Source organism: Poecilia latipinna, unplaced genomic scaffold (genome assembly GCF_001443285.1).
Source record: "Poecilia latipinna isolate Pla-1442-1.1 unplaced genomic scaffold, P_latipinna-1.0 Scaffold750, whole genome shotgun sequence".
Classification (NCBI taxonomy): Eukaryota; Metazoa; Chordata; class Actinopteri; order Cyprinodontiformes; family Poeciliidae; genus Poecilia; species Poecilia latipinna.
Window position 1 is genome coordinate 234,661 of NW_015113366.1, and position 27,795 is coordinate 262,455.

General features: G+C 38.1%; 1 protein-coding gene and 1 long non-coding RNA gene across 4 annotated transcripts in view; one reads left to right on the forward strand and one right to left on the reverse strand.

Moving 5' to 3' along the window:
* LOC106955580 (RALY RNA binding protein like) overlaps positions 1 to 22,352 on the forward strand; it is a 118,777-nt gene extending 96,425 nt beyond the window's left edge. For 2 of the 3 annotated variants that reach the window (XM_015045846.1, XM_015045845.1), the window contains 7 exons: positions 2,622 to 2,697; positions 4,678 to 4,725; positions 6,409 to 6,590; positions 10,739 to 10,852; positions 14,807 to 14,976; positions 16,957 to 16,995; positions 19,796 to 22,352. In XM_015045846.1, the coding sequence (XP_014901332.1) occupies positions 2,622 to 2,697; positions 4,678 to 4,725; positions 6,409 to 6,590; positions 10,739 to 10,852; positions 14,807 to 14,976; positions 16,957 to 16,989 (623 nt within the window). In that variant the 3' untranslated portion in view covers positions 16,990 to 16,995; positions 19,796 to 22,352. The remainder of the gene's footprint in view (positions 1 to 2,621; positions 2,698 to 4,677; positions 4,726 to 6,408; positions 6,591 to 10,738; positions 10,853 to 14,806; positions 14,977 to 16,956; positions 16,996 to 19,795) is intronic. The other variant, XM_015045847.1, reaches the window with a different exon arrangement.
* Positions 459 to 27,499, reverse strand: LOC106955583 (uncharacterized). Its single transcript, XR_001426611.1, has 2 exons — positions 27,062 to 27,499; positions 459 to 719 (listed from the first exon to the last, which is right to left on the reverse strand). It is a non-coding gene; the product is annotated as an uncharacterized LOC106955583 (long non-coding RNA).
* Positions 27,500 to 27,795: the final 296 nt, after the last annotated feature.

Sequence of the window (27,795 nt, forward strand, 5' to 3'; positions counted from 1 at the left end):
GATTGGAGACCAAAGTTCGCTTTTACACTCCACTGTGTCAAACGATCCAAACCCTTTGAAAGACTTGTTCCACCCCCTCACCTGTGGGGGGCGCTGCACCAAAACCCCTGAAGAAGTCACCAAGTGCAACTTCCTTTACTTCATGAAATGTAAGGAAAAAAGGAGTGACGTCAGATTTTAGCGGTTGTAGGATTTCTTTTGTCATTTCTCCCGTTAGCGATAGACTCGCACTTTTGTTTTGGTTGTATTTACCCAGAATGCTCTGCATTATAGTTCACTTCCTGCTTTTGAAGGGATCTCTGGTTTGCTTGGTGTTCACATCCATTCGAACTGAACCAGGGTTCACTTCAACCAAACCGAGGCCTAGATTCAGAGTTTGATCACACATTCACACTTCCCCAAATGAAGAGTTTCTAGTTAAACCAGCTAAAGTTCAATTAAAGCGAACTAAATGGGGCTTGTGTGAATGCAGCCTCATTTTTAAGAGGGGAAGCAGAGGTTTTACTCTTCATCTTATGTCTAATGCTGATCTCGGACGCTCAGGAAAGAAGCTGCCTGCTTGAGTTTCAGTTCTGATCCTTATCTTGTGACCATATCTGAGTGTTGGAAACTAGAAGGTCCAGGAAATCTTTACCTTTCTGCTCTGAACTTGGTGTTTGCGCCTCACGTTTCCTGACGGCTTCACTCAGCGAATGTCGAAGCTGTTGCAGCACCGTTACCTAAAATCCCAACGCAGAGCAGGAGGGATATGAGGCACACGTTGTTTACATCAAACTTGTTGTGCCTGTGATTGTTTTAATTGCTTTGGGGGTTTTGGATGATATAATTGCTATGCTGGCTGCTTGGCGCTAATTGAAGGTTTGCCTCCGATGTCGGTAAACCTCCAGGTTAATGAGCAAAACTGTAATTATCTTGTAAGTCGGCACAGAGGTCAAACTCTATCAAGCATGCTGACACAAAAACACGCTCATCCGGTCGTTCCACTCTTAAGTAGTGAGCGTACAAAAACACCCGGATTTAATCTCCTTTCCTCTGGTAGAAGGAGTTCGCCAGCAGCTTATTTCTACTCCAGTGCCACCCCACTCTCAGGGATTTGGGCGCCTCCTTTTATTTGGCATCGGAAAAGCAGAGGCATGAAATATTTAAGCAAATATGTACAGCTGTAAGGCTAAAAGTGTCAGAGAACATCTTTAAGGTCTATAAGGGATTTATCCTGAGCTCCTATTTAAAATAACTTTACAACAAGGTTTAAGTTTCTTTGCAATGTTCATGACAATATTTCTGTTAAGTCATTAACTGGAATCGGTTATGAAGCAGCCTCTCGAGTGCTTCTGTGAGTGTGATCTCAGGGACAACATAAAAAGAAGAATATGATGGGATTCTTGTGCTGCCTTTAGTCAATTTACAAGGAAAGAGTTTTCTCACTTTTTGCTTCGACTCTTTCATTTTTCACAGCTTTTATTGCATCATGTTAACATTTAAAAGAGAATATTTGCACTGCCTACATTACGTCTTGTGCATAAAACTTTAGCTCACTTAATACAACTTTTAATACTGATGCTAAAACTGCCATATACGGTTGAATAAAATTAAAGATAATATTCATTTATTCAATCTCACACATTTTTGTGCATAAATAATATATACATGGACAGAGAGAAAACAGAATAATGTATTTTAAATCACTTTTTGTAAAGTAAATCCTAATACAATCCAGGTAGGGGAAGGGGCGGCATCTCCACAATTTTATTAAAAAGGATTTTTTCAAATTAAACTCTGACATTATTGCATTTTTTGTGCCTTTTATCTCCTTTCTCATTTTAATCCTTAATCATCTTCATGATATGCTCATAATTTTTGTCGCTGCTTATCTAAAAGGTGCATAAACAACTGCTTCAGACATTATTGGCTGTATGGAAATTAAATTTGGCATCCAAAATAAGCAAAGTAAATCTAGATTACATTGGAGCCTGATCATTGTCCGTTATTGACTCATGTATAAAAACAAATCTTCTCTTTTTACAGTACTGGAGTTGTTCCCTTATGACGTAGAGTTGAACGTCTTTCTAATTTTTTTTAAAGGTTTGTTCAGCACTGTCATCATAATCCGAAGCCGTTTCTCTGAGCGATGCATCTTAAAGTGAATACTTTATTGTTAGTTTACTCTCTTTTTTAGATTTTGTTGCATTTTGAGCAGTAAATTGACAGGAAATAGGCTGGAGAAAGAAGGATGCCGTCATCCCATAACTCGGGATGACGGCATCAAGGACTTCAGCCTCTGCACATTTCCACTATTTCTCTTTTTTTTCTTACTTATTTAAGGTCAATAACTTGAATCGGGTGTATTCTGAAGCCAGGATGATTCAGATTCATGTTAGAAATAAGTGGCCTTACAATCAGTGAAGCGTTTATCAGAAAATGATCAGAGCTGCCTGATAAAAATATTATTTCTGGAAGCAGATTTTGCAGAAATGTGGGAAGTTTTTAGACTCTTCCACATTGTCTTAATTAGACAACCCAGATTGAAGGGTAACATTTTATTTTTGCCGTGTGGAGTGTTATCTGTGAATTTTCCTTCAGTGTACCTTGACTGATGAGTTTTTCTCTCTTTGTTCTTACAGACATAAACATGGCGGGCGAGCCCAAGCCTTACAGGCCCAAAGGCGGCTCCAAGCGGCCGCTCTCAGCTGTTTACAGGTACGACTCGTCCTCCTTTCAACATTCAGCGAGTTCCTTCACCACTGTCATGAATATTAACCTGCTTTCGCATCCGGCTGCTGCTGCTGATGTAAATCTGCTGTAATCTTTAAAATATGAGGATTCCTTATTATGCTTCCCTCCTTCCCCTCGTTTGAACCTCGCATTTCCAATTAACGGCATGATTTTTGCATTTCTGGGGCCTGACTTCAGTTTATACAGCAAAAGCAGCGAAAGCTCAGAGGAATTAATGTTGTGTGAGCTTCATTAAGCATGACCCCGATTTTCTGCCCAGTGCGCGTTTCATTTCGTGGAGAACCCGGACTGCATATTTACTGGCGTCTAACATGACAAAGGTCCAGATTTGTTTCGTATGTTTTCTCATACTTTCCCTAAAGTTAACAATCCAACCAATTAACTCCTGCTTTTATTGATAGTTTGTTTCTTTACACGTCTTATTTAACTAATTTATCAGCTTGTGTAGTGCTGCCATGGATCCTCATTTGCATTTTGTTGCTGCGAGAAGGATGTGAAATGGTAATTACAGACCACAAAAGAGAGAGATTTCTCCAAAATTAAACGACATAAATCCTAATTTAAATTCCTGCACGAGAAACTGGACTGTTTTATTTTCATTCTTTTTTCATTTGAAGCGCCATCCACATTTTTAATCTCCTAAAGTCATTTATTTTCTATTTCTGGAGTTTTTTTAACAGTATGAAACTTCCACAGTATATATTAATAAAACAGAATGACATTAAAAAGTTAGTTCAATGTTCTAGTTCAGTATTTTAATCCAAAAAGAGGAAAAAACACAATTATCAAAATGTTTTTCTAATCTTTTTGAAATTACAGAAAATACACAAACAGCAAAAACAAAGAAATCTATTAAAACTTGAAGTAAAATTGAATAAAAAAGTAATTTCTGCCGAATGTGAGTCAAACATCATTTCTCATCTAGTTTGGTTTCCTTCTGAGATAAGAAGAGCTGACTAAGGCTTTTAGTAGCAGGTAAAGAATTGAAAGATTTCCAAAAAGAATATAAAAATATCCATTCCATTCTATGGAAAATAAAAGCGTACATGCAGAGATCCGGCTACTGAAATAAGTTCCCCATCCGTCCACAAGATGAAAAAAGAAGTACGTGACTTTTATAAACAATTTGTTTTTTACATATTTGTTCAAAATGTCACCATGTTAAGAGACAGATGATCAGTAAAAAAGAAACCAAGGAAGAAAATTGAGTTTACCACCTCCTCCCTGTGCTCCTTTTTTCATCTGCAGATTCAGGAGGAAGATCTTAGTGCTGTCAATCATGTTCGTGTATGTGCTGGTCAATGTGCTAATGGCAGAGAAACAACTTACCATTACAGAAAAACAGTTTATCCTCCGTCATCTGTGAAAATGCTAACTACCCTAAGCATTCACAGCAGTCTGCAGTGTGGGCAATCAGCTGAAGTGTAGCGGAGAGTAAGGGGCAGGGCATGAACAGCACGTACACAAGGGTGATTGACAGCACTAACCTCTTGGCTCTGACTGAGTTGTCCATTTCTCTACTTATACTTGGGAGAAGGCGGAGAAGTTTGATTATTTTTTCACAGATGAACTGTCTCATGTTCTACTGTCAGGATGTAGTGACCGTTTTAATAAATATGCAAAAAACATATTCTTAATAAAAGTTTCAGAAAGTGCATGGCCCTGAAAGCTAGCTTTCATCTCAGGTAAGCAATGAGGAAACCACGAAGGTTTTTATTTTTTTTACCTGTGATGTAAATCACCTTGATATGTGAGCATTTCTCAGTATACAGCTGAATATTTAAGGGTGTGAGGGTAAATCTTTATCGGACAGAATGTGTGTTACACACAGTGCTTTCTTTCTCTCAGTGCGATAATTATGGCTTACAGCAAATGAAAACAAAGCCGCTCACCTTACAGAGAGTAAGAGAGTTTTTCTCTTTGTCTCTTCTGTTTCTCTTGTAGCGGTTACGAGTTTGATTACGAATACTACAGGGATGATTTCTACAGCAGGTATGCATCATCCGTTTTTATATCTTAAGATTGTTCCTACCTGTCACCCGAGCCAATCCCGTCTCAGTTAATGTTGCAGGAAGGTAAAGCTGAAATACTGGGAAAGGAAGTATTTATAATCCTTTAACATTTGCCATGTTTTATCGCATTACAACCACAAACTTTGGTGTGTTGTGTTGAGATTTTATGTGAGAGACCAAGACAAGTTGTCAAATCTTACAAGTCCAGGGAGTTTTTACTGAGCCTACAATTGAGTCTTGTGGGATAAATCTCTACCAGCTTTGTACATCCAGAGGTTGATTTGTTCTCTATTTTATTGTGAAATATCTCCAGCTTAGTCAGACTGGATGGAGCGTCTGAGTATCACGTCAAGTCCACTCTGGACTTTGACAGGACAATTCCCATGTATTTAGCTCCATCTATCTTCCCATTACCTCAGGTTTTCCTGTCAGTGCTAAAGGCTAGCATTCCCACAGCATGATGTCACGGAAATATGCGAGTTTGTTTGTCTGCGTACTGTTCCTCCCTCGATGTTTATGCCCAGAGTTTAATCAAACTCCAGTTTGTTTGGGGAGGTGTGAACACGCAATCGACCTCTGATTAGCTTTCAGTCCGCCTGAACTCTGCGGTCTCGGTTCGTTTGAACTGAACTCTGGTGCAGTTTGAACACCAAGGAGATTGTGGACTACAGCGCACGGCATTCTGGGTAAATACAACCAAAACAATTGTGTGAATCTAACGCTCAGTCTTTTGCCAAAGACAAAAGAAAAATCCAATAAATACTCAAATTTGGCGCTACTCCATTTTTGTTTACATTTCGTTAAGGACGCGGCACTCCGCGTCTTCTTCTGTGGTTTTCATGTCATTTCCTTCAGTGGTTCTTGATCCAGCGCCGCCACAGGCGAGGAGAGGAAACGGATCATTTGACACAGTGCAGCACAAAAGCGAACCAAATAAAAATGTAACAAATGTAATTTTGGCAAATCTTTGAGGCCTTCGCAGAACCCTTTTTGTTTTGTGTGGGGACCAGCAAATGGAAAACCATCTTCTTTTGCATCCGGCTAATTAAAATTCTCCGTCTAGTCAAATACAGTCACTTGAAAACAGAAACTGTCATCTTCTCAAAATGGTTGGACATGTGAGCGCCTGACTTAAACACGTTGATGAAGGAACGTTTTGTTTTCACTCGTTTATGCAGCGGCGGCAATCAGAGCGCTTATCTGTGGAGGCACTTTCCATTTTCTAAATGTCAGCCGTGTTGAGGTTGAGCTGCGACATCATTTGTAACTGAGAACAATCAAAGATGACGCCCTCATTTCACATTTAGCTCCCTCTTCTTTTCATCCTCGTCATATCCAGAGGATCTGTGGAGTGGGAAACTCTCATCCTTTCAGTGGTCTTGGAAACTCGACGGCAAAAAAAACGGAAGATATTGATAGATTTAATCGGTAATTTCTTCCCTTTGTTTCCCTTTGCCGTCTGAAAAACAGAGCCGAGAGTAAATCTATCTTGAAATACAATACTGGGAAAAAGAGAGAGTCGACTTTAAAAAAGGCTGATGTGAGATAAACCATAGAAACTCTTTTTAGCTCTAATAAATGGGCAGATATCAACGTGATGGAGCCTCTTGTGATTTACAGAAAAAGTATAAGTGTGATAATACAGGTTTTTCTTTCTCTCAAGGCTTTTTGATTACCACGGCAGAGTGGCCCCCCCACCCAGAGCTGTGATCCCCCTGAAACGCTCCAGGGTCCTCGCTCCTTCCTCTCGCCGTGGGAAGACTTCCTTCCCTGTCAAAACATCCTCCTCTTCTTCCTCTTCATCCTCCAGACCTCCAACATCATCCTCCTCCTCAGGTGTCAAATGTACGTACAACGAGACTTTTCTACTCCTCTTTTTTGCACCAATTATGCTCACGATTTTTGCAAGCTGTGCTCCTGCAGTTCAGGACAAGCTGAAGCAAAACGCAGAGCCGACTCTCGTCGTCTTTCCAGCCAGACTGCACACATCTGGATCTAATTTGCTCCCCTAATTAACTCGATAGGCATTAAAACATGCTAGGTGTAATTAAAGCGAGGTTGAGAACATCTCTGTGGGTCAGCTGTGCTTTCCCAAACATTAGTCTCTATCTATCTAGTGTAATTGTTTGTTTCACAGTTGGCAGTCTCGGCCGGTGTTATCAGCGTTAGCAGCTTGGTGAGTTCTGTCAGGAGGACTCTGCTGCAGCTGCTATTACAGCCACGATGGGGGAAAAAAGCCAATCTCCTGTCCTCTTTTTTGGGGGAAAAAGTCAATAAATTCTCTGCTGTTTCTAAGCTGAGCTTCTGTATATTGGGGAGACTAATTTTCCATAAAAAGTCCTGGTTTGCATTGACTTTTCCTAAGATAGAATACATTTTGGATATATAATCCATCTGCTGGCAGGTTAACCTGTAATTAATAACTCACCTTAGGAAAACAAATCAAATAGAAAATAATAAATAAACAAAATAATATCTGTTCAACTATATTTGTGCTTTAGGTGCATTTCCACTGCAGGAAGCCAGGCCAAATCTCCCAAATAAAGGAATAATCTATTAACCACTCTGAAGTAAACGTTTTATCACAGTATTTTGTTGTACTATTGCGAAAAAACGACAATAAGAAGTATTGTGAATTGTGTTATTAAAATGTGAAATGTTAATTGTGTTATTACAATACATACAGTGACTTCCTGTATTGATATACCTTTATTGAACAGTGGAAGCAAAGAAGGAAAAATAATTTTATTACACACCGTTTTAGGGTTTTTTAAACATCAACAATTGGAATTTATTGAGACAATGATGAATCAAAATCTTAAGATGTGAAATTTATCATAAAAAATATAAGTTCTCTGCACTTGGTGTGGAGTTTTGTGTTCCTTTTGATCAGTTCCTTTCAAATAACATTCAAAAAGACTCACTTTATATTTTAATTCATGTATTTTAAGAAGCTACTCTTGAGTAACTAAGTTTATGTTTTTCTAGCGATAATAATAATTTATAAGGTTAATTTGTCTTTGTAAATTGCGCCTATGAGTGTATTTATGTACGGTCCTCCCCTTGTGCCTGTTCTCCATCTCACCGGTTGCTGGTCCGTGACAAGACCACCATCCACACACACACACACACACACACACTTCTATTTTAAAGTTAAATGCATATTTTTGGACTTGAAGAAAGCATGAGCTCTCATGCACTTGGATTGGATTCAAACTCCACAAAAGACCAAGATTTTATCTGCATTCTGATGCGTCGTGTTCTGTAACATAAGCCTGCCTGTGTTTGACCTTGGTTGCCTTATGTGGTTCATTTAGGTAATGAGTCACTTTATCGCTGATCATTCTTAGTTTTCAATGCAAAAAGTTTTATTCAGGTCTGTTTTCTTGATCTTCTCAATCAAAGCAGAACTTTCTGATCTTTTCAGGCTTCGTGTTCTGGTAGTTTTATTGTAAGGAAGTGAAGCAATAATGGAAATATTATATAAAGTCTGGAGGATTTGAAATAATGAAAAAGTCAGGTCAGGATTTTTGCTGGAAAGCTGACATGAATAATTTAAGAAAGCGCTAGTGTGGACTTACAATCGTGTGGTTAAACTTTACTAATGTGCAATTAATTTGTGTAACACTGATTACCATCTTGTAGCTTTAAAAGTCACTCAGTATTGTATTCTTGTGCGGTTTTGCAGGATTTACTGAATATTCCTCAAATAGAATATTTGTTTGTCATAATGAGGTCATAAAATGCCTAAAATTAGACCAATTGCTCATCCCCTGAAGCTTCCCTGAAGCTTCCCAAATAACAACAGATTTTTCCGTACCCTTCCCCTGAAAGCGCAGCTATCTAAGATGCAGTTGATGAATCATCTGCTAGATACGAGTGTATACGTTTCCTCTCAGCAGCTTAGCAGTTGATAACACAAAAGGAAAGGGGCCTGGAGGTCCAGATAAATTAAAAACTGTTCCACTCTGTCTTATCATCAAAGCACTCCCAGTGAGCTTCCCAGAGCCGGCGGAAATATTGCCGGAATATCGCTGGACTTGGAAAGAGAGTGTATTCACAGATACCGTTTTGTAGGCGATACAGGAGATAGAAACACATTACCATCCCCCCCGCCTTAGATATGATTATATATCTGCTGTCTTTGCCCTTTTTTTATTTTATCAAGAATAAGTAGCAGCTTTAGAAAACAATATGAGAACAGCTCCTGTGTTTCCTATTACATATTACCTTTGGATTCTAATCAGTGCAGCCGTATTTGCTGGGCTTTCTTTCTGTTTTGCATGGACGTATTAATCTTCCAGCTTCATCTAAAAAACATCCTGCATTGACGGACGTGTAGCAGAGGGGACTGGGTCCTGCTGGGACAGCTGTTTTGTTGTGTTTCAGTATGAAAACCGATGAAAGATTAAAATGTGCTTCAGGAGGCATGCAGCTCACTCAGGGAATTCGTTTTGTTTTTTTTATTTTTAGACAGTTATGTTTCATTCATGATTTCTCTATGTTGTGATGAGTGGGTGTACATATACACATACATCAAAGGATCACGCTTTCCTGATAACAAACTAGTGTGTTTCTGTTTTATTTCCTACGCGTTTCCTTCGTCTGGTTTGCAGGAACTTGTGGGTTTGTTTATAGATTGAATCTGATAGGTGTCAAGCCGAATTTTCTGTTTTCTTCTCAACTTTTAGCATCTGTATTTCCGCCCGCCTCTTCAGATATGACACACTTCATCCACCGAGGGTTGAGAAATAAGATTATGTTATTACCTCGTGGTCTGAGTTCCTTAATCTGCTCAGCTCGAGCACGTCCTCGTTTCAGCTGTCTGAATTTATTGCGGCAGCTCCTCTGATAAGTGCTTTTATTTTCAGCTGCTATTTCCTATTTCCTTATGACATATCAAGGTTAAGTCTCAAACTCTGACATGATCCACTTATGCTTCAGCCCCTCAACTTAAATCCTCTGTGCGTTGTTGAGAGACAGCTTGAGACCTAAAGCGCAAATTACTTAAAAGTCTGTAAACAGACGCTGTAGGCTGAGGGAGTAAAATTATGCTGCAGCGTTCAACACTGACCTATGTAAAAATATAAACATACATATCTAAATATATGGTTTGTTTAAAGGCATTTTAACTAATAAAATGATTTATTTCCTAAGGTGTAATCATCTCATTTTAATTTTACAGTTGACGGGTTTGGATTAATGAACATAATCCAGTAATAATAAAGGATAGTTTAGATTTTTAAGATGGGGTTCTCCAATATTAAAAGTATAAAGCAAAATAATGAGTACTCCACAATTTCTAAAATTAATAAACCAAGTAATACACTGCAAAAACCCAAAATCTTACCAAGTAATTTTAGTCTAATTTCTGGTGCAAAGACAAAACTTACAAGTAATTTTCAGCAAGATATAGGAGTTTCTTTTAAGTAAATAATTCCTTAAAATTGATAAAGTATTTGTTTCACTGGCAGATTATTTAACTTATAATGTGGGAAAATGTCTTGTTATAAGTGAAATAATCTGCCAATGTAACTCGCACTGTTCTGTCAATATTAAGGAATTACTTACTTAAAACAAGCTCCTATTTCTTACTAAAATAGTATTATATCTAGTTTCAACTGTAGGTACTTGCTTCTAAGACCTTAGCCACATTATACATGCTTCGGAGTCTGCGATGTCATACTGTAACACCGTTTTTTTTTCAGATGCTGGCGCTGCTTGGGGGGAAACATGAAGGAGCGTTGCACAGCACGGTGGGCGTAAGCTGCGCACTAATCTTTAAATTGAAAAGCAGCACGTCTTCAGTCTTAGCTGGATAACCTGTCAGTAAAGTTCTGATTGAGACGCTCTTTCCCCGTGGAAGATTTGACTCGGCGTGATGAGGGGATTAATGAGAAACATCAAACAGTAAAATTAAATTACTGCAGAACCAGAACCAGCCAGTTAGGGCTACCTGAGGTAACCGTTTGTGCTCCTTCTTGTGCTTACAGTGAAGACGGACCAGCTCCAGACCATTAAACGAGAGCTCACCCAGATCAAAATGAAGATCGACTCTTTACTGGGACGCCTGGAGAAGATTGAGAAGCAGCAGAGGACAGAATCCGGTGAGCGGCAGACACGGGGCGAAGGGAGGGAGGAGACCGGAGCGCGGCGAGCGGTTACGGAAACGGAAATTAAAACGCTCACGTTGGCCATAAGTCTTTTTGACATGTTGGGAGATAAGAGCGGCAGAGCTCTCTGTCATATCAGCAGACAGATGTCAGCCCCACGCTGACTCTGTTTAAATGAGGTCTTTATAGATGTCCTGCACTGTGGGACAACCTCAGCAGATCACTGTGAAGGTTATTCAGGAAACGCAATGAAAAGGCCATGTCACCTGATTTTCCACCCAGGGTATTGCTTATTTCATGTTAGTTCCTCACATATTCTCATAGGGCTTCAGATTTCACCAACTAATTTAGTAGTCGATAAATCTTTATCTTGAGTTTACAGTCTCTAAAAAGGGCTGAAAATCATATCAAAATATAAGCATTTCATTTTATATCAGTCTATCAATAACTATTGATTAGTTTTTTTGTTTTAAATATTTGAAATGCTATCAAATGGGTGGTGTGACCTCTCCTGTTTTATCCAGTTTTCACTCCTCGCTGTTGTTTTTTTATTTTTAAGAAGTTATTAGGAGCAATAGCGGAACCTTAGACTGCTGCTGGCCAGTTGCTCAGCAAGTTGTTGCTAGGTAACCGTAGAATGAGTGAGTTGCTAGGCGACCAAAGAGCAAGTGAGACAGTTGATGCCTGCTTTGCTAGTTGTGAGAGGCTGAGCAGCTAAAGTCTTTCGTCTTCCTACGTATCCCAGAATGCCGTGCGGTTCTGGATCGGAGTTCAGTGAATACTGAATCGATTAAATATCAAACGTATTATCTACTGGTATTGATCATATGTCTATTATGATACATATTATTTTTAAGTTATTGTTTAGCCCTACAGCAGAGCAGTGATTAAGAAAAAAACTGTAGAAAAAATGCATATATTTTGAATTTAAGAAAAAAAAAACATATTTTTCTGTAATTATGTTTTGTTATATGCTTCACTCAGTTTATTAAGCACCTTTTGCTATCAAATTATTAATAAAAGAAATGGTCAACAGATCAGCCTGATGCTGTACTGATGTTAAGTCGAGCAGAAAAGCGCTGAGCTCTTCATATGTCGATGTTAGAAGTATTTGTTTTTTAGCTGCAGATGCATCTTTTGTTAAAAATTATCAAGTGTACACCAGAGGAATACTGTTATTGAATATTAGGGGAGAAAATGTTACCTTTTATTTAAAAGAAGGGAAGGAGTTTAATTAGTTGCAATTCATAAGTATTTGTAATATTGTATGAAATGATGGTAAGTGGTTAGAAAATCTGCAGAATGTGCCAATTTATTTCATCCAATTACTCACCTAATCAACAGAATAATCGATACCCAGTGGAATACTAAAATAATCTTTAGCTGTAGCCTTATATTTATATCCATGGCAGCTGTATATCACTGGAAAAAAGACTATTAAGCTGCCCTGGTGAAGTAGACGGAGGATCCATATGCAGGATATGGAAATGCAGAGGCTGAGAAAACAATTTGCAAGGAGCTCAAACACTCCCAGTCCATGTGATTGCAGGAGTCGAGGAGCATTGGCTCAGGGGAAAGAGGAGCAGCCACATTGATTGGTCGGGTTGGTCGAACACGGGTAAACAAAAAGACTAACAAGGGGCGAGACACGACCACCCAGACGCACACAGGCTGAGCAGGTAGATAAAACCAACAGAGGGTCTTTATAAATGAGCTGAAGCAAACACAGGCTCATTTAGACTTTGAGAAACAGTGAATGTTTCATTCCAGATTACTCAGTTGCTACACAGTGGGTTAGGGACAACAACCATCCATGAATATCTGGAATCTGAAAATACTCCTTATTCCATACGTGCATTAATACGCACAGTGGAAACTGTGTTAGCTCTAGCGCTAGCTTCCTTTTTCCCTCTCTTGGGGGTTCAGCCAATCAGCATGAATGAAAATAAGTGGCACTCCTGGATTGGCTGGTTTGTAAACAGCAGCCAATAGCATGTCGAGTAGCATTGCGCCTGATGTTTCAGCTTCCCAAGCAGCATTCTATACTAAAACATCCACAAATGGGCAAATTTATCTCAAATTATTTGAAATTATGTTCCAAAAAAAAAAATCTACCAATAGTTGAATCTGCGAAAGGTGAAGCATTAATAGATGGGGATCCACTGTACTACAATGTAGGTCACTTTTTCACTGTGTTTAGTTTTTGTAATTTAATTTATGCTAATTATGTGGTGTTCAGACGCCTCCACGTTAGGCGATTCAACCAGACTCTGTCTGGATGCTAGAAAATACTGTAAATCATCACAGGCAAATTTATTTCAGTTTTTAAAACTGAACACATTTATTGCCATTTATTATTATACTGTATTTTAATCTACAAACTTAAAAACAACAGGAACATATCAGCAATAGTTAGTGTACCCACTTGGCTACAGTTTGACTAAAGTGAAAAACATTTATATTTGCTAATGCTATTGGCAAAAAAGTTTCTAAATTACAGAAACTAATAGCTTCTTATGCAAAATTCATTTTCTGCACATTTTTGTGCTTCCATTTGGGTCTCTACTGCTTCTAAAAACAGTCCAGAAGCAGTCCAGTCATTTTCTGGCTACAAATTAATTATTTTTATTTCATTCATCTCCCAGGTTCTACTCTGCAATTTATGTTTTCAATTAACTTTAAATTACAGAGCCAGAGTTCTGTGTTTTTGTCGTAAGAACATCATTTACAAACTAATAATTTGCATTAAATTGTGTTGCTAAAATCCCCTGAACTCAGTGGAAAGCACAGATGTCGCCTCCCAATGTCTCCACAAATACAGATAGAAATATTTCTATCGTTAATGCCTTCTTAAAAGTTTTTAGCCGGTAACGTAAATAGATTTTACACCGTTTATGACCAGATTAAAGTAATAACAACTTCCCTCAGAGTGTTGATTATGGATTGACTGTGGTTGTGTTCCTACAAGACATTTATTGCAGGCTTTAATTATTCCAGACCTGTGAATAATAAACGTTTTTCAAATTAAAATAGCTTTAATCTAGTTTAGGATCCTTGCATCATGTTTAACATTTTTTCACAGTTAAAATGGACAAACCTTGTCTTTCAAAACCATCAAACCAAAATTAAAAACACATAGAACACATAGTGGAGGAAAGTCTGAGGGTGCATTCACACCAACCCTGTTCAGTTTGCTTGCAATAAAGAGTTTGGTTTGTTTGGGGAGGTGTGAATGCGTAATCCAGACCAAACAAGTGAACCTGGTTCTTGGTTTGGATGAAAATGTAAATGTAAAGCGGATTGGAGACGTCTCCAAAAGCAGGAAGTGGATTATACTGCAGGGCATTCTGGGTAAATACAACCAAAGCAAACCTGTGTGTTTAACACTAATTGGAGAAATGGCTCCTGTTTTTCTTTGTTTTGTTTTTTACTAAAGGCAAAAGAGAAATCATAAAACTGCTAAAATCTTGCACTCCATTTCTGTTTATATTTTGTGAAGAAGGAAGTTGAGCTTAATGTCTTCTGAGATTTCTATGTGGTTTCCTTTAGTGGTTCTTGGTGCAGCGCCCCCCACAGGCAAGGAGGGGAACATGTTTTTCAAAGGTGTGAAAATGTAAAAAATGGTGCATATTTTGGTCCCTAATCGAAGCGAGTCTACTGGACAGGGGTGAAGACACCCTAAGAGTGCAATGCTAAATTTGCTTGTTGATTTTTATTATAGCATATTTTTCCCTAAACCTTTCACAATAATTTGGAGATCTCATCAACAGTGCTCTGAACTAATTCAACATTTCATTAATGTGAACGGTTTATTAATATAAATACTATTCGAAGTGACTTATTAGTTCAGGTTTAACCTGGTTACCTGTTTAGGCTAAGTGCTTGTTGCCTTCTGAATGAAAGAAAAGTCCAGTCGGTTCTCATTTTCTGTGCCCTGCTCCATTTCAGAGGCTCAACGAAAATACGAAGACAACTGCGACTCCCTGCACGAGGAGTCTGTGTCGGAGACGGCAGAAAACTCTGGGGAGGAGGCAGGCGAGGGGGCGCTGGACGTGGAGGCGGGCGAGATGACCGATGGAGGGGAGGACGACTACGATGAGGAGGGCAGCCACCATCTGGTGAGTGGAAAAAGGTTGACAGGGCTGACGCACTTTGGGAGATCTCAACTCGGCACAGCCTTCACCGACCGAAAGCTAATCTTCCAGAATTATTCATGAGCACATTTCTGACAGATCAGGGCTTCGCATGAGCAAATGACACTCTATTCCAGTCTGCCCTGGCTGAAACCATGGAAGAAAGGCTCTTCAGAGGCCCGCATTGCACACTTATACGATGCAGTAGGAGCAGGAGGCTTCACAAATGCATTCCCTACATTTACGGTGAAGTGGTGGATGTAGAGCAGCAGATTATTCTTTCTTCAACAAGGTCACTGAAGGAAAGCCAGAAAGAGATTTCTGTTCAGACTTGAAAAGATTAGATTCTCAGAATGCTTGTTTCAGGAGTTATTGGGTTTAAACCAGTGTAAGAAAGAAAAGTCAAAAATAATTTTTAAAACTGATGTAACTTTTATAATGAAAAAAAAAAACTTTTTTTTTTTTTACATATTTGTTGAACCGGTCAAAATGTTGTGACCATATGGTATATGGTATCTGTATCCTCGAGGCCGACTAAAACCAACCAATCACAGCCCGGAGGCGGGTCTTAGCGCTGTCAATCACAATCTCCTTCCACCTCCCCGTCTGTGCTCTCTGCTACAGTTTTCAGATCCTATTGTGTATGCTAGGCTAGTTAGCATAGCTAGCAATTATGGTTTTCCTGAAACAGTAAGTTGATTTTCCTGAGCAGTACGTACATGGGGTTGATTGACAGGTTAAGACCCGCCTCCTGGCTCTGATTGGTCGTTTTCAGGGTGGAGATGGGGGAGATTGAGCTTCTCACAGATTATCTGTCTCATAACAAACTATTTCGTCACGGTAACGGTTCTAACAAATATGTAAAAGAAAAAGTTGCATACTGCAGCTTTAAGTCGGTAACCTTCAAACAGAATGTCATGATAAATTTGGGCCACAAACTCTAAATTCTTGACCAGGTTGGTGTTATTACATTGTGTTTTACTGCTTTCCATTACAAATAAAGAAAAACAGTTTGAATCCCACATTGTAGAAAACAGAAAATTAAATCAATCAATAACTTCAGAGAAGAAGCGGGTCTCATCAGTCTTCCCTCTAATGTGATTGTTCTCTCAAAGCTGGTATCGATTGAATCCACTGAACCATTTGATCCCACTGAGCCCGCGCTCCCAGCGCTCATTTGTCAACATTGATTCCAAAGGCAAACTGCAACTAGAAGCCTATTTTCATCTGCATGTGGTTTTTCTAACCAAAGATAAACCTGCAGGTTCTCTAGATTGGTTTGTTTTTTTCTTCTTTTATAAGTATTACATGTTTTCTGCAGATTTAAAAAGGTGGAGGTCGCTGATGCTTTACAAGCAAAATTTAATTCTGGTATTTTTTTAATATGTTTTGCACAAATCGATGCCCTTGTGGCTTGAAATTATGTTTTGGAAATTATTAAGAGAGCTCTGAAGCCGGAGCGTTTAAAAAACCTTTAGTGTTTAACAGTATTCCTGTAAATTATTTATTACTTCTCTTCTTATGCATGCTTTTCAGCAAAACAAAAAAATGAAAATTGAGTGTTAACATCTGCTGTGTGAACTTAGCTTTAGCGTTTTTGTCAGCCATGTTTCTACCTATTATTTTTGCTGTTCGAAGGGTAAATCTTCAGTATCTGTGTAATCACAGTACTAAATTTTTTTTTTTTTTATTCTTTTACATTTACCGAGTATAAACCCAGTAAACAAAGCTGGGCTTTTCTTCATAAAAGCTTCCCCTACCTTCCTGTTTGAGATTATTTTTCAGCAACATATTAAAGCAATTTTGCTCCCTGAAGGTTTCTTGATTACAATTTATGATAATGTATCACAAAGACTGCTTTGTAAGTGGCTGCTCCAGTTGAGCTTATATCAGCCGTGACCTTTAGAGAAACTGAAAGTACAACGAGCGCGCTCAGTCCTTTTTTCTGCATCTTCTGCCTTTCAGATAGAGAACCACGTATCGGACATCGACAACTGAGAAAAGGTAAGAGCTCTGGACTTAAAAGTCTGCATTATGACCGTCACAGCATGCGGTTGTCCAACAAAACTCCTCGTTAAAAAGACTTGCAGACGGACCTGATTGAAACGTAGCCACTGAACTGTGTGTGGAGCATTTCTAAACATTCGTTAATCATCTCAGAAGTCATAAGCTCCATGACATTTAAAGAACCGGCTTTGCTGAAGGGCAGCTAATATGGAGTTCAGCAGAGGGAGCATTAATGGCATTTCAATGGGGCAGAACAGCCGATAAACAACATTCATGTAATTGAATTGTGAGGTTGGGGGGGGGGGGGGAATGGCTGGGCCTAAAGTAAAGAGCATCATGGCCTGCATGGTGTGGATAATGATCCAAACACTCAAACGTTTTAATTTTGTCACATTCAAAACACATCAGTGGATTTTATTCAATGCAGTTCATATATGCAACAGAACAAACTCGAGGCCCGTGGGCCAAATACGGCCCATCACAGCCTTTTATGTGGCCCTCTAAGTTCTACACTAAGAGATTATTTTTCAGACTAAACACTAAGTGTACTTAAATATTATTTTATCAATCAAATCAATGGAGTTTTTATCTTACTGCCAAATTATATCAATCCATCCCTCCAGTTTCTTGCGAATTATCGTGGAAATTCACGCAAAATCAACAAGACTGCACTTCATAATTGGGACTTTGTTGTAAATTTTTCTCAAAAACTCAAAATCTTACTGAGTATTTTTGGTCTGCAGATATCTTAATACATTTGATATAAGGCAAACTAACTTAAAAGTAACTTTTCAGTAAGATATAGAGGTTTGTTTTAAGTCAATAATTCCTTAATGTTGATGAAAAATAACTTGCAGATAAATTGACTTATCCCACGGGGAAAATATCTGCCAATGGAGCGAGTAATTTCTCATCAATATTAAGGAATTATTTACTTTAAACAAGCCTGTTTCTTACTAAAAATCTAATCGTAGGTAAGTTTTGTCTTATTTGAAGAGTACCAAGATATTTGCACTAGAAACTAGACCGAAATACGTGGTAAGATTTTGAGTTTTTGCAGTATAGAAATATATTCGCATTCAAACAACCTGCTTCGTATTACACAGAAAAAAGCTTCACCTTTTTATCAAATTGTCCCTTCATTGTCCTTAAAGAGAAAGGAGTTTTTCCGTTTCTATTAACAGTTTATAAAAAATAATTTAGCTTCAATTGCAGCCTTCAGTTTCTCCTCCAATATTTGCTCCTCATGAGGGGAAAAAAGGTCTAGTTTGCATCTGATTCCCATCCTCACATGGATGTAGGACTGAAGCAGACGTACGGGGACGTTCAGCCTCTCTTATTCTCCAGGGCTGCTGTCAGCGCGGCTCTGCGCTTTGGACGGCTGTCATGTTGAAAGGCAGACACTCTTCTCATGTTCGCTTGCATAATGCAGGAGAGTTTATGCGTTGGCTGGTTATTTTCTCCAATTCTCCTTTTCAAACAGAAGACTGTCATACTGTGCGTATTGTAGTTTGACTACTATTATGCGCACAGATGTGTCAAAACCCTTAAAATTATTAAATATTTTAGTACGGTGAGAGTATCTAATCTTTAAAATGAGTAAATTTTGCTTTTTTACCAATTGGGCAGCATTTTTATATTTAATTTTAAGTCTGGTAAACCGTTTTGTGTTATTTATTGGTATCCTATTAGAAAAAACAGTTTTAGTTTTCTACTTAGAGTTGGGCAGATTTAGACCCACAGCATCACACATCCTCTCCTATACATAACAATAAGAATGAGGTACTTTTCCACATATTTATCAATATATTCATTGTTCCAGTTAATTCCAAGTAGCGTTCACAAAACTCAAAGTATTTGTTTGTAATGGAGAACAAAATTACTTTTAAACATTCCTCCCCCAAAAATAGAAAAAGTTTTGCGTCTAAAGCTCACGTGTGTCAAACTCAAGACACCAAATTACGTCAATCAATTCATCCAGTTTTTCACAATTTTGCAACCGTGGAAATTTACAGATTCAATTTTAGTGCAATTGGGTCTGCAAAAAATTGCATTAGTTCCGTTTTTCACACTAAGGCGTAAAATTTTTCCCAAAAATGGTGAGAAACATTTGGTTTCTCACCATTTATTTAATTTTACTCATTCCTGTCTTACTTGAAGTCAAGTTGTAATCGATACGGCGAGTAACAAAAAGTCACATTTACTGTCTTACGGAAGAGCAAATATCTCAAACTTCCTCGCAGATATTTCTAGTGGCTCCACGAAATCAGCGATTTAGATTTTTATAAAAACCACAAAAATAATTGTGAAACCCTGCAGCATATGTATCGAAGCTAGTTAACATTTTAACAACTTTTTAATGGGTTTTATCAATACATACTGGCACAACTTTAAGGCAAAATGTTTAAAAACAAAAGGTGGATCTTTTCTTCTGTTTGCAGTAAAATTATATTCACCCCAGAGCTGCTTCTGGCAGCTGCTTGACCCACTTTTATCCAGCTCTAAAGAAATCACATAACACTTGGACTTTCCATTTTTTTGTCAGAGTTCACTTCAGAAAGCCTCTTTGCATGACATGTATTTAAAAACTGAAAAATCCCTCTTGAGTTTGGGCAGAATGCATGGATGGTTTCACTTGCAGGCCAGGGAAGCTGTTTCTGTATTTTTAAGTCTATTTATAACCGGGAAGCTTTAACATTTCTCCCTAATCCGCCTCGGATTTACGCCGCGTAAACAAACAGTGAGCATGTAGGTTTGCAGGAGAAATGGTCACCATGTTTCTTCTTTCCCTCTGCAGGGCGAAGAAGCAAGCTCTCCTGGTTGTAGGTTTTAGATATCATCATCACCTTCGAGAGGCAGAATAAAAAGGAGTTTGTGAAACATGAGGATTCGGGGACTGTAAATTGTGTTTTGGAGATGCCAAGTCGTGTTTGCAGCACAAACTGTTAAAGTAAAATTTACCCAAGACCTGTTTTAACGTTTTTGTCCTGGAGTTTACTTCAAAAAGCAGCTTATCACACAAAAGCACGAAAGGAAACAGGAAGATTTATAAATATTTGTTGATGCTTTTATGAAATGTGCTTGCGCTGTAATCTTACTACTCCTTTCTTTAGGCGTTTTTATTTCTCAAACATCAAATGAATAAGTGAAGGTAAGGACAATCTCCGGTCGCAGAGTGGCACTCAGAAAATAAATGAGACGCCGCCGCCGTCTGCTTTTGGATTTGGACTCATGCATAAGCCAATAGCTGTGAGCAAAACGCCGTCCAGCTTTATCCATTTATCACACAAGCGTCCCTGTGGGGCTGTTCCACCGTGCATCTCCACTCCTGCCAAGTTTCAGAAGCAGCGAGGGCTTCCTGTGGCGGAGCGAGCCAACCCTGGCAGGGACCTCCTGATGGGGAAGCAGGGCCCCGCTCGGCCCCGTGCATCCCAACATGCACTGCTGCTGTTCTCCTGCTCCATCGCCGTCATTCTGCACTGATTCACAGCATCTCATCCAGGCGAGAGAGCGAAGCAGGAGCTTTCAAAATGATCGAGGGTTTGTTTTTTATTAAGTTTCTACAACAGAGAATAAGGGCCAAACTAAGAAAATAAAAAAATTTATGTTAGGAAAATAAAAGTCATAAAATTATGGAAATAAACAAGATTAAAGTCGTAGTGTTACGAGAATAGTAATATTACGACTTTATTCTCATGTGAGTTTATTCCCATAAATGTGTGACTTTACTCTCATATTTATTTATATTTTTCTTAGTAATGCCCCAATACTCCATTGTAAGTCTAGCGTATTTTATTGGGATTTAACTTGACAGATCAGCACAATAAAACTTGGTTCTAAAACATTTAAATATATTCAGCCCATTTTAATATAACGAACCTTAAGTAAGATGAATTATAACCACTTTCTGTCGTTTGATTCAGGTGTGTTAGTGCAGATACGATTAAAAACGCCATTTTGTTTCAGAGTCATGCAGCTCTAAATAAATTTAGCTGAGCTGGACCAAATGCAAATGTGGCTCCAGAGAACTAATAAAATCAAAAAGTCAGTTTTACCAGAAAAATAAAATGATCTCTCTTAGACTGCAGAACTTGCTTCAAAATCCTCAAAGATGCTTTTTTCCCTGTTACTTCTGCCACATTTTTTCCTTTTGCTAAACTTCCCAGCTTCTTTAGAAACTACATTTTGTGGCCTGCCTGTCTTACTTTGGGTGTCCAACTTCAGGTTTTAAGCGCCGATGTTTTGCCAGTTTTAGATGTATTTTCACTCCAACAAAGCCGATTCAAATGTCGAAGTTCTGCAGAAGATCTGCTACTAAAGCATCATCTGATTCAGGTGTTGAACCAGAGAAAGAGCCGAATCTCGCAGGATACCAGCCCTCGAGTTTGGGCTGGTATCCTGCGTATCCTGCGATACCAGCCCAAACTAGTTTACAGTTTGGGCTGTTTACAGCAATTTAATTGCTGTAAACAATTAAATTTGTTTACAGCAAATTTAATTTGCTGTAAACAAATTAAATTTCAAGATTTTTCATTAGCTATAAGACAAAATTATCAAAACTAACAGAAATACAGGTTAAATTATGTTGCATTCTTAAGTAAAATACAAATTTCTCTTCTTAAAATGAGATTAAAATTGATTTTTTTTTTGACCACTGAAAATAAGAGAAGCAGATGTTTAAACTTTAAAGCAGAATGTGAAGAAAAGCTCACTTCTCTCACTTTCATAAACAAACCCATCAGGTGCTGCCAAAAAACCGCTTAAAAAATCAGAAACTGCCTTCAGCTCATTCAAAGTCGGTGTCTGTTTAATAATGATAAAGTGTAATATTTAGCACTATTTTTGTATCCAGGACACATTTACTGAGAGAGATCTGGCTCATGTTTTCTCTGTTTTGTTTTATTATTAAGCAGTACGGTGATGCGTCACATCTTTTGCAAATAAAAATAATCACACAAAGAAAAGTAAAAAATTAAAAAAAGGAAACACTCCTTTCTTTCATCTGTCATCGTTTATCTGGGTCACTTTGGAGCGTTTCTGGCTCGTTCGCTGTAATTAATCCCTTCCATGTTTATTTCAGCCGATAACGACTAGTAGCAAAGTGACGCTGTGCTGACAGTTTGTTGAAAACTGGCTCGCTCCAGTATTGTGGGACTTGTAGAGACGTGTAAGTGACAACTGTTGTATAGAAATGTACATTTTTTTGTAAAGATATTTTTATCAAACGGCATGTTTACTGTAACTTTGTATTTTCAGTTTTCATTATTACTCTAACTGTTGTGAGGCTGCTGGAGTCGTTGTCCTTGTAGATAACTTTGTGTTCTTATTGGTGAATAAAACTATCGTGTCCTGTATTTAAATCTGTCCGGTTTCATTGATTTTTTTCATTTTATAATAATAAAACCCTGAAATTATGCAACAAATAACCGTCACACTGTAAACAGAATTTAAAAAATTAATAAAATGAGTTTAAGTTTATGGCTTCTGGCTGAAAATGCAAAGTTAAGTCTTTAAAATATGCTACATGAAAAACCAAATCCATTTGCTTCCTAATGTAATTTTAATGGCTGAATATAAATGTTGGTTTTTGAAGATTTTAAAGCATCTGCAGGATGTTGTTTGTTTACTGTGTTGCCATAACCAAACCAAGTAAAATCACCAATTTCAAGGGGACTTTTACTGAAATTGCTACTTAAATAATTAAGTATTTTTATGCTTAAACCTCCCCTTTAAAAAGTTTAGTTTTCCAACATGAAATTAAAAAAGTGAGATGAACAAACTTGCAGAAGTCCGTCTCATAAATGTGTTTCCAGCTGGATGGTAAAGGACTTTATATTTTTTCTGCGTTCTGATTAGCGGCCTTGCTTGATGCCCTTGAATGATTTCAATATGTCACTTAGACTCTGCAAAGGTGAACTGGCAGCAACAGATGGCTGATTTAAAGCACTCCAATTATCCTGAGTAAAAGGTAATGGTTAAAGGTTAACAAGGGCCAACTTCAGTGCCATAAGTAATTAGCCAGCTGAATAAAATCCACAGCGCCGGCGCTTAGCATGACTGGGCACAGCTGTTCCCTTTTAACCTACATGAGAAACTTTTCACTTCTTATTAAAGCGCTGCAGTTTATTCATCTGTTAAGACTGGAAACTCTGAGGTTAAAAAAGTAAGACACTTTGTTAGCAACTACTTAGTGAAAATGAAACAGAATTTATAGGTTTGTTCTGCTGTTATTGATTAATGTGGAGCTGCAGTCCAAAGAAATCAATCTACCTCTTCAATACTGAACAAAAATGTCCTTTTGTTATTCAAAATTCTTAAGTTTGTGTAGTTTTGCTTTTTTTTTGTCACACAACAGTAAATTTTATGGCTAAACCAAATATCTACTTGTATTTACAGTAAAGTTGAGTCTTTTTTTTCACCTGTTTAGGAATTTTTAATAGTATTTGTGTTTCCACTGATTATATAATTGTACAAATTAGAATTACAAGAATAAATCTGACTAATGGAAACGCATCAATTTTGAAAAAAATAAAAAAATTTTATTTAAAATGTTGCACTACGATGAGGCGGTTTTTCGGCTGTACCAAAACTAGAGGTGCACTGATCGCAGTTTTCTGGCCGATCACTGATTCAAAAGCCTGACCTGCCGACTCCAGTTTTGGCCCATACCATTTATTTTGTCTAAAACATTGCTCAAAATAGCAAGAAAGTTGCTGAACTGGCATCAGAGGTGTGACTGTTCTCTGTAAATGTGTGGGGCGGTCTGTCAGCCAAACGTCTCTCCTGGCGGAGCAGAAGAGGATTTTTAGATCTTTACCAAAGTAGATAAGATCGGTGGATATGGTCGGCTTCACATGTAAAAATCGGCCGATGTCTTATAATTAAGGAAATCTGCATTTATAAATCAGTGCATCCCTAATCAAAATTAATTTATTTGGAAAAACTGCTTTTTTTTTTTGTCGCATCACACAAATCGTGACGAACAACCAGATGTGACCAAGTCAGAAAAAGACGGAGGAGGAGGATTTTTTTTAATGCTTAAAGTTTAATAACTTATCGCTTGAATACGAGTGAAATAATCTCAGCAGATCTAGTTCTTTATATTAATGACACTTTTCCTGAAAACAAACTCCTTTATCTTGTTGAAATTGATTATTTTTGTATTATTTCAAGTGTATTAAGGTATTTGCAGTAGAAACTAGACCAAAAATAGAGTTTGTGTTTGTCCAGTGAACATGTAGCATTGATTTAAGACACACTCTTACATGTGTGACTAGAAAATAAACATGTTTCCACTGCTGAAACACAAAGTCCTAACTGGGGGGTAGTCGGAGTTGCTCCCAGTCTCCCAGCAGGAAATCCGACTTCAGAGGGTGTTGTGGTTGATTTTGTCTGACTGGGAATTCTGAATTTCCCAGTACAACTGGAATGCAGCATAAATGGAAAATCATCGTAGCATGACTTATAAACGTGAGTTATGTTTGGATTTCGGCGGTGTACCATTACAGAAGTAATTTTTGCCGCCCCTGATGATATCGTCTTGGACGTGCATAAAGAAAATGACTATGGTAACATCTACATGTTTATAGGAGTTTAACTCACTTCACTAAATCTAATTTCCATTTGGGAACCACGTTATGCGATCGGTTCACTCTCAAGCTGTGAGACTGCAAAAGCATTTGCATTTTCAAATTGCATGGAATACAGTGATGGAAAGTCAACATAATTTAGAGCAACGCTCAGCAAGATGTTTAATAAAGATTTATGCGGTAGATCATCGTCTGTAAATATGTTTTTTTTTCTGTTCGAGCTAAGAAATTGTGTCGGGAAACACCCTGCGACCTTTTCCATGCTGGTTGGAGAGCATTTGCTGTATTGTAAACATTTGTTTCTCCAGCTCACCGCACATAATGTAATTAACATTTATATGATATTAGCTTGGGGAGGGTTGCATGATGCGCATACTTTCAAGGTTTCATTTAACAAACAAATTAATTTACTCGTATTTCCAGGTGAGATTGTTTTTTTTATTTGTGCAGAAGCTTTAATGAAATTGATAACAGTGACGGATACACACGTTGCAAAGTCACCAGGTTCAACTGGAGGAGCAACACACTAACATAACCCAGCATGAACTCTCTCTCAGAAACCCAGCTTGTCATTTCAGATATTTTTTAATGGCTCAAAAGCTTAATAATAGTTTCAATTTTTCTTCCCCTGAATATGACCAGACATGAAAGCATCTAAATGCCACACTACATCTTCCCAAATTGTTTTATTGCCAGATGATATCGCATTGATTCAGTCGCAAAAGGCGATCAATCAGTTCCCCTGGCCTGGGATGGAAAAGTCATCCGGGTTTTACAGATGGAATCAATCATGATGTGGTTCGAAATTGAAAACGCGACACAGTGATGAATGTCAAAGGTGGAGTGGAGAGCAGGCTGAATTGTAATGGTTAATTCTGCTAAATGCAAGTCGTGAGAAGACCGTCGTTTGATGGACGACGTTGGGATTTGGAGGTTTTTTTCAGACAGCAGGACTCAGAAAGGTGGAACTTCTTGATCTTAACAACAGAAACTAACCACCATGCAAAGTTTAGTGGCTTCTTATCATTGTTTCCATCAGGTTTTTGATGTAATAAATAAAATATGACAAATTCTGCCAAATGAAAAAGAAAAAAATCTAAACAAAGGTAAGCATTGTTTTACTGCGATCTATAATTTTTGCAGCTTTAGATGATTATTTACGTTCAGAGGCACTTAAAGATGGTAACAAAGTTGGCCTTCCATCACCTGATGAACATTTCCAGGATTAAAAGACTAATGACCTTACAAGATCTGTAGAAACTCATCCAAGAGTTTATCTTTAGTCACATTGATTACTGCAACTATGTCTTCACATGTCTGCCTAAATAATCAAACCTCCGGCTGCAGCTGATCCAGAACGTGCTGCTGGCGTTCTGAATAAAACCAGGAAGTTAGAGCACATCACCCAGTTCTAAAGTCCTTCAGTGGCTCCCTGTAGCTCAGAGGATAGACTTTAAAATACTGTTGTTAGGTTATAAATCACTGAATGGCTTAGCACCACGATACATTAAAGATCTGTTGTTGCCTTCTGGTTCTGGTCTGCTCTGCATCCCCAGAGCCAGAACCAAACATGGAAAACCAGCATTCAGCTTCTGTGCACCACAAATCTGGAACAAACTTTCATAAAACTGCTGCCTTTAAGTGGCTGCTGTCTCAACCTCTCTTGAGTTATTGTGCAGGACTGATAAGGCAAATAAAGTCACATTTCATGTCGCACATTAATGCAAATATGTTAAAGATTCTTTAGTAATATTTTTAAATTAGTGCCACAAACTCTTTGATTTTGAAAACACAAAAACAATCCTGGATGGATTGATCAGTCTGAAAATATGTTAAATATTACTTAATTTTAAGAAGCACTTATTGAATGCTGAAACAAAAAGCTATTAATTGATATTTTAACAGCTTAATGGGTTTTATCAATACATTCTGGCTCAACCGGCCCTTTAAGAACATTTAGATTTTTTTATACGGCCCAAAATGAAAGAGTTTGACACTCCTGCTGTAAATCAAGACTAAAAATCCACCAGTTTAGATTTGGTTTTTATTCATAATAACTGGAATATTGGCCAACATATTTGATGATTTTAATGATGGTAGTTGACAAAATGCTGTGTTTATGAGCACTTTGATCTGCCTTGTTGCTGAAATGCTCTATAAAAATAAACATGATTGGCTTCTGTGGCACGTTTAAAACCCAAAATGCTTTACAGAGAAATTAGCTAAGTTAATGTATAAGTCTAAAAAAATGTCAACCATCTGAATAAAACACATCTCTCTGCAGCTATAAAGGGAGTGATCTTTAATATACAGCTATGAGGGCCGACTTATCCCCTCAGTGTTGCACTAATTGCTCTGGATCAATGAAACTGTTTAATTCAAAAGGAACGTTCTCCGTCACACTGAAAGCATGACGACCTTCGGGGAGACGAGAATCATTTATCTGTGTTTTCTGCTGCTGTCTAGAGGAATACCTGTCTGAAGAGCGACGGAGAGGGCTGGAGAGTGAGGAAGGCAGACAGGAGATAAAGGAGAGGAGGCATAATGACTGATCTCTTCTGAAGCTGCTTGGTTTGCCTGCATGCCTCGAGGTGTCGCGTCGTTATTGAATCACTTCCTTTGTTCTGTGGAGAGGTCGACGGGGATCAGGGACAGAGTTACAGTCATGTCAAGAATACCTCCAACAACTATCTGTAATAACCCAGCATAAGCAGCTTCACCTACTCAGAACGGTGAATGTAGACCGATTCTGAATCAGGTGGGAAATAATATCACTAATGAGTTTTATTCTCTCTTGAAATACTTCCAGAGGAAACCAGTTTAAAGATGATCAAGCTTATTTAAATCTACCATATTTTTTGCCTCTACTTTGTCCCACATTTTGTACCATGCGGCAGTGTTGTGGTACTTGAAGTTGGTCTTGGTCCATTTTTTGATGGTCTCGGTCTCGTCTTGGACTCGGGCTCTGAGGACTCGGCATTTTATTTCAAGACCAGTCGAGACCGCAAATGAAAATATCACTAAACGTACAGCATACTGTCCAGTTTATTTGTTAACATCTTTGTTTTCAGTGGATGCAAAACACACCTATTAAAATCCAAATCCTAATTGTCAGAAATATATTTCACATTACCTGTGTTTTCATTAGCTGTAAAGTTAAGAAAATTGAAATTACTCAAATGAATTCTCTTAATGAAAACACACCAGT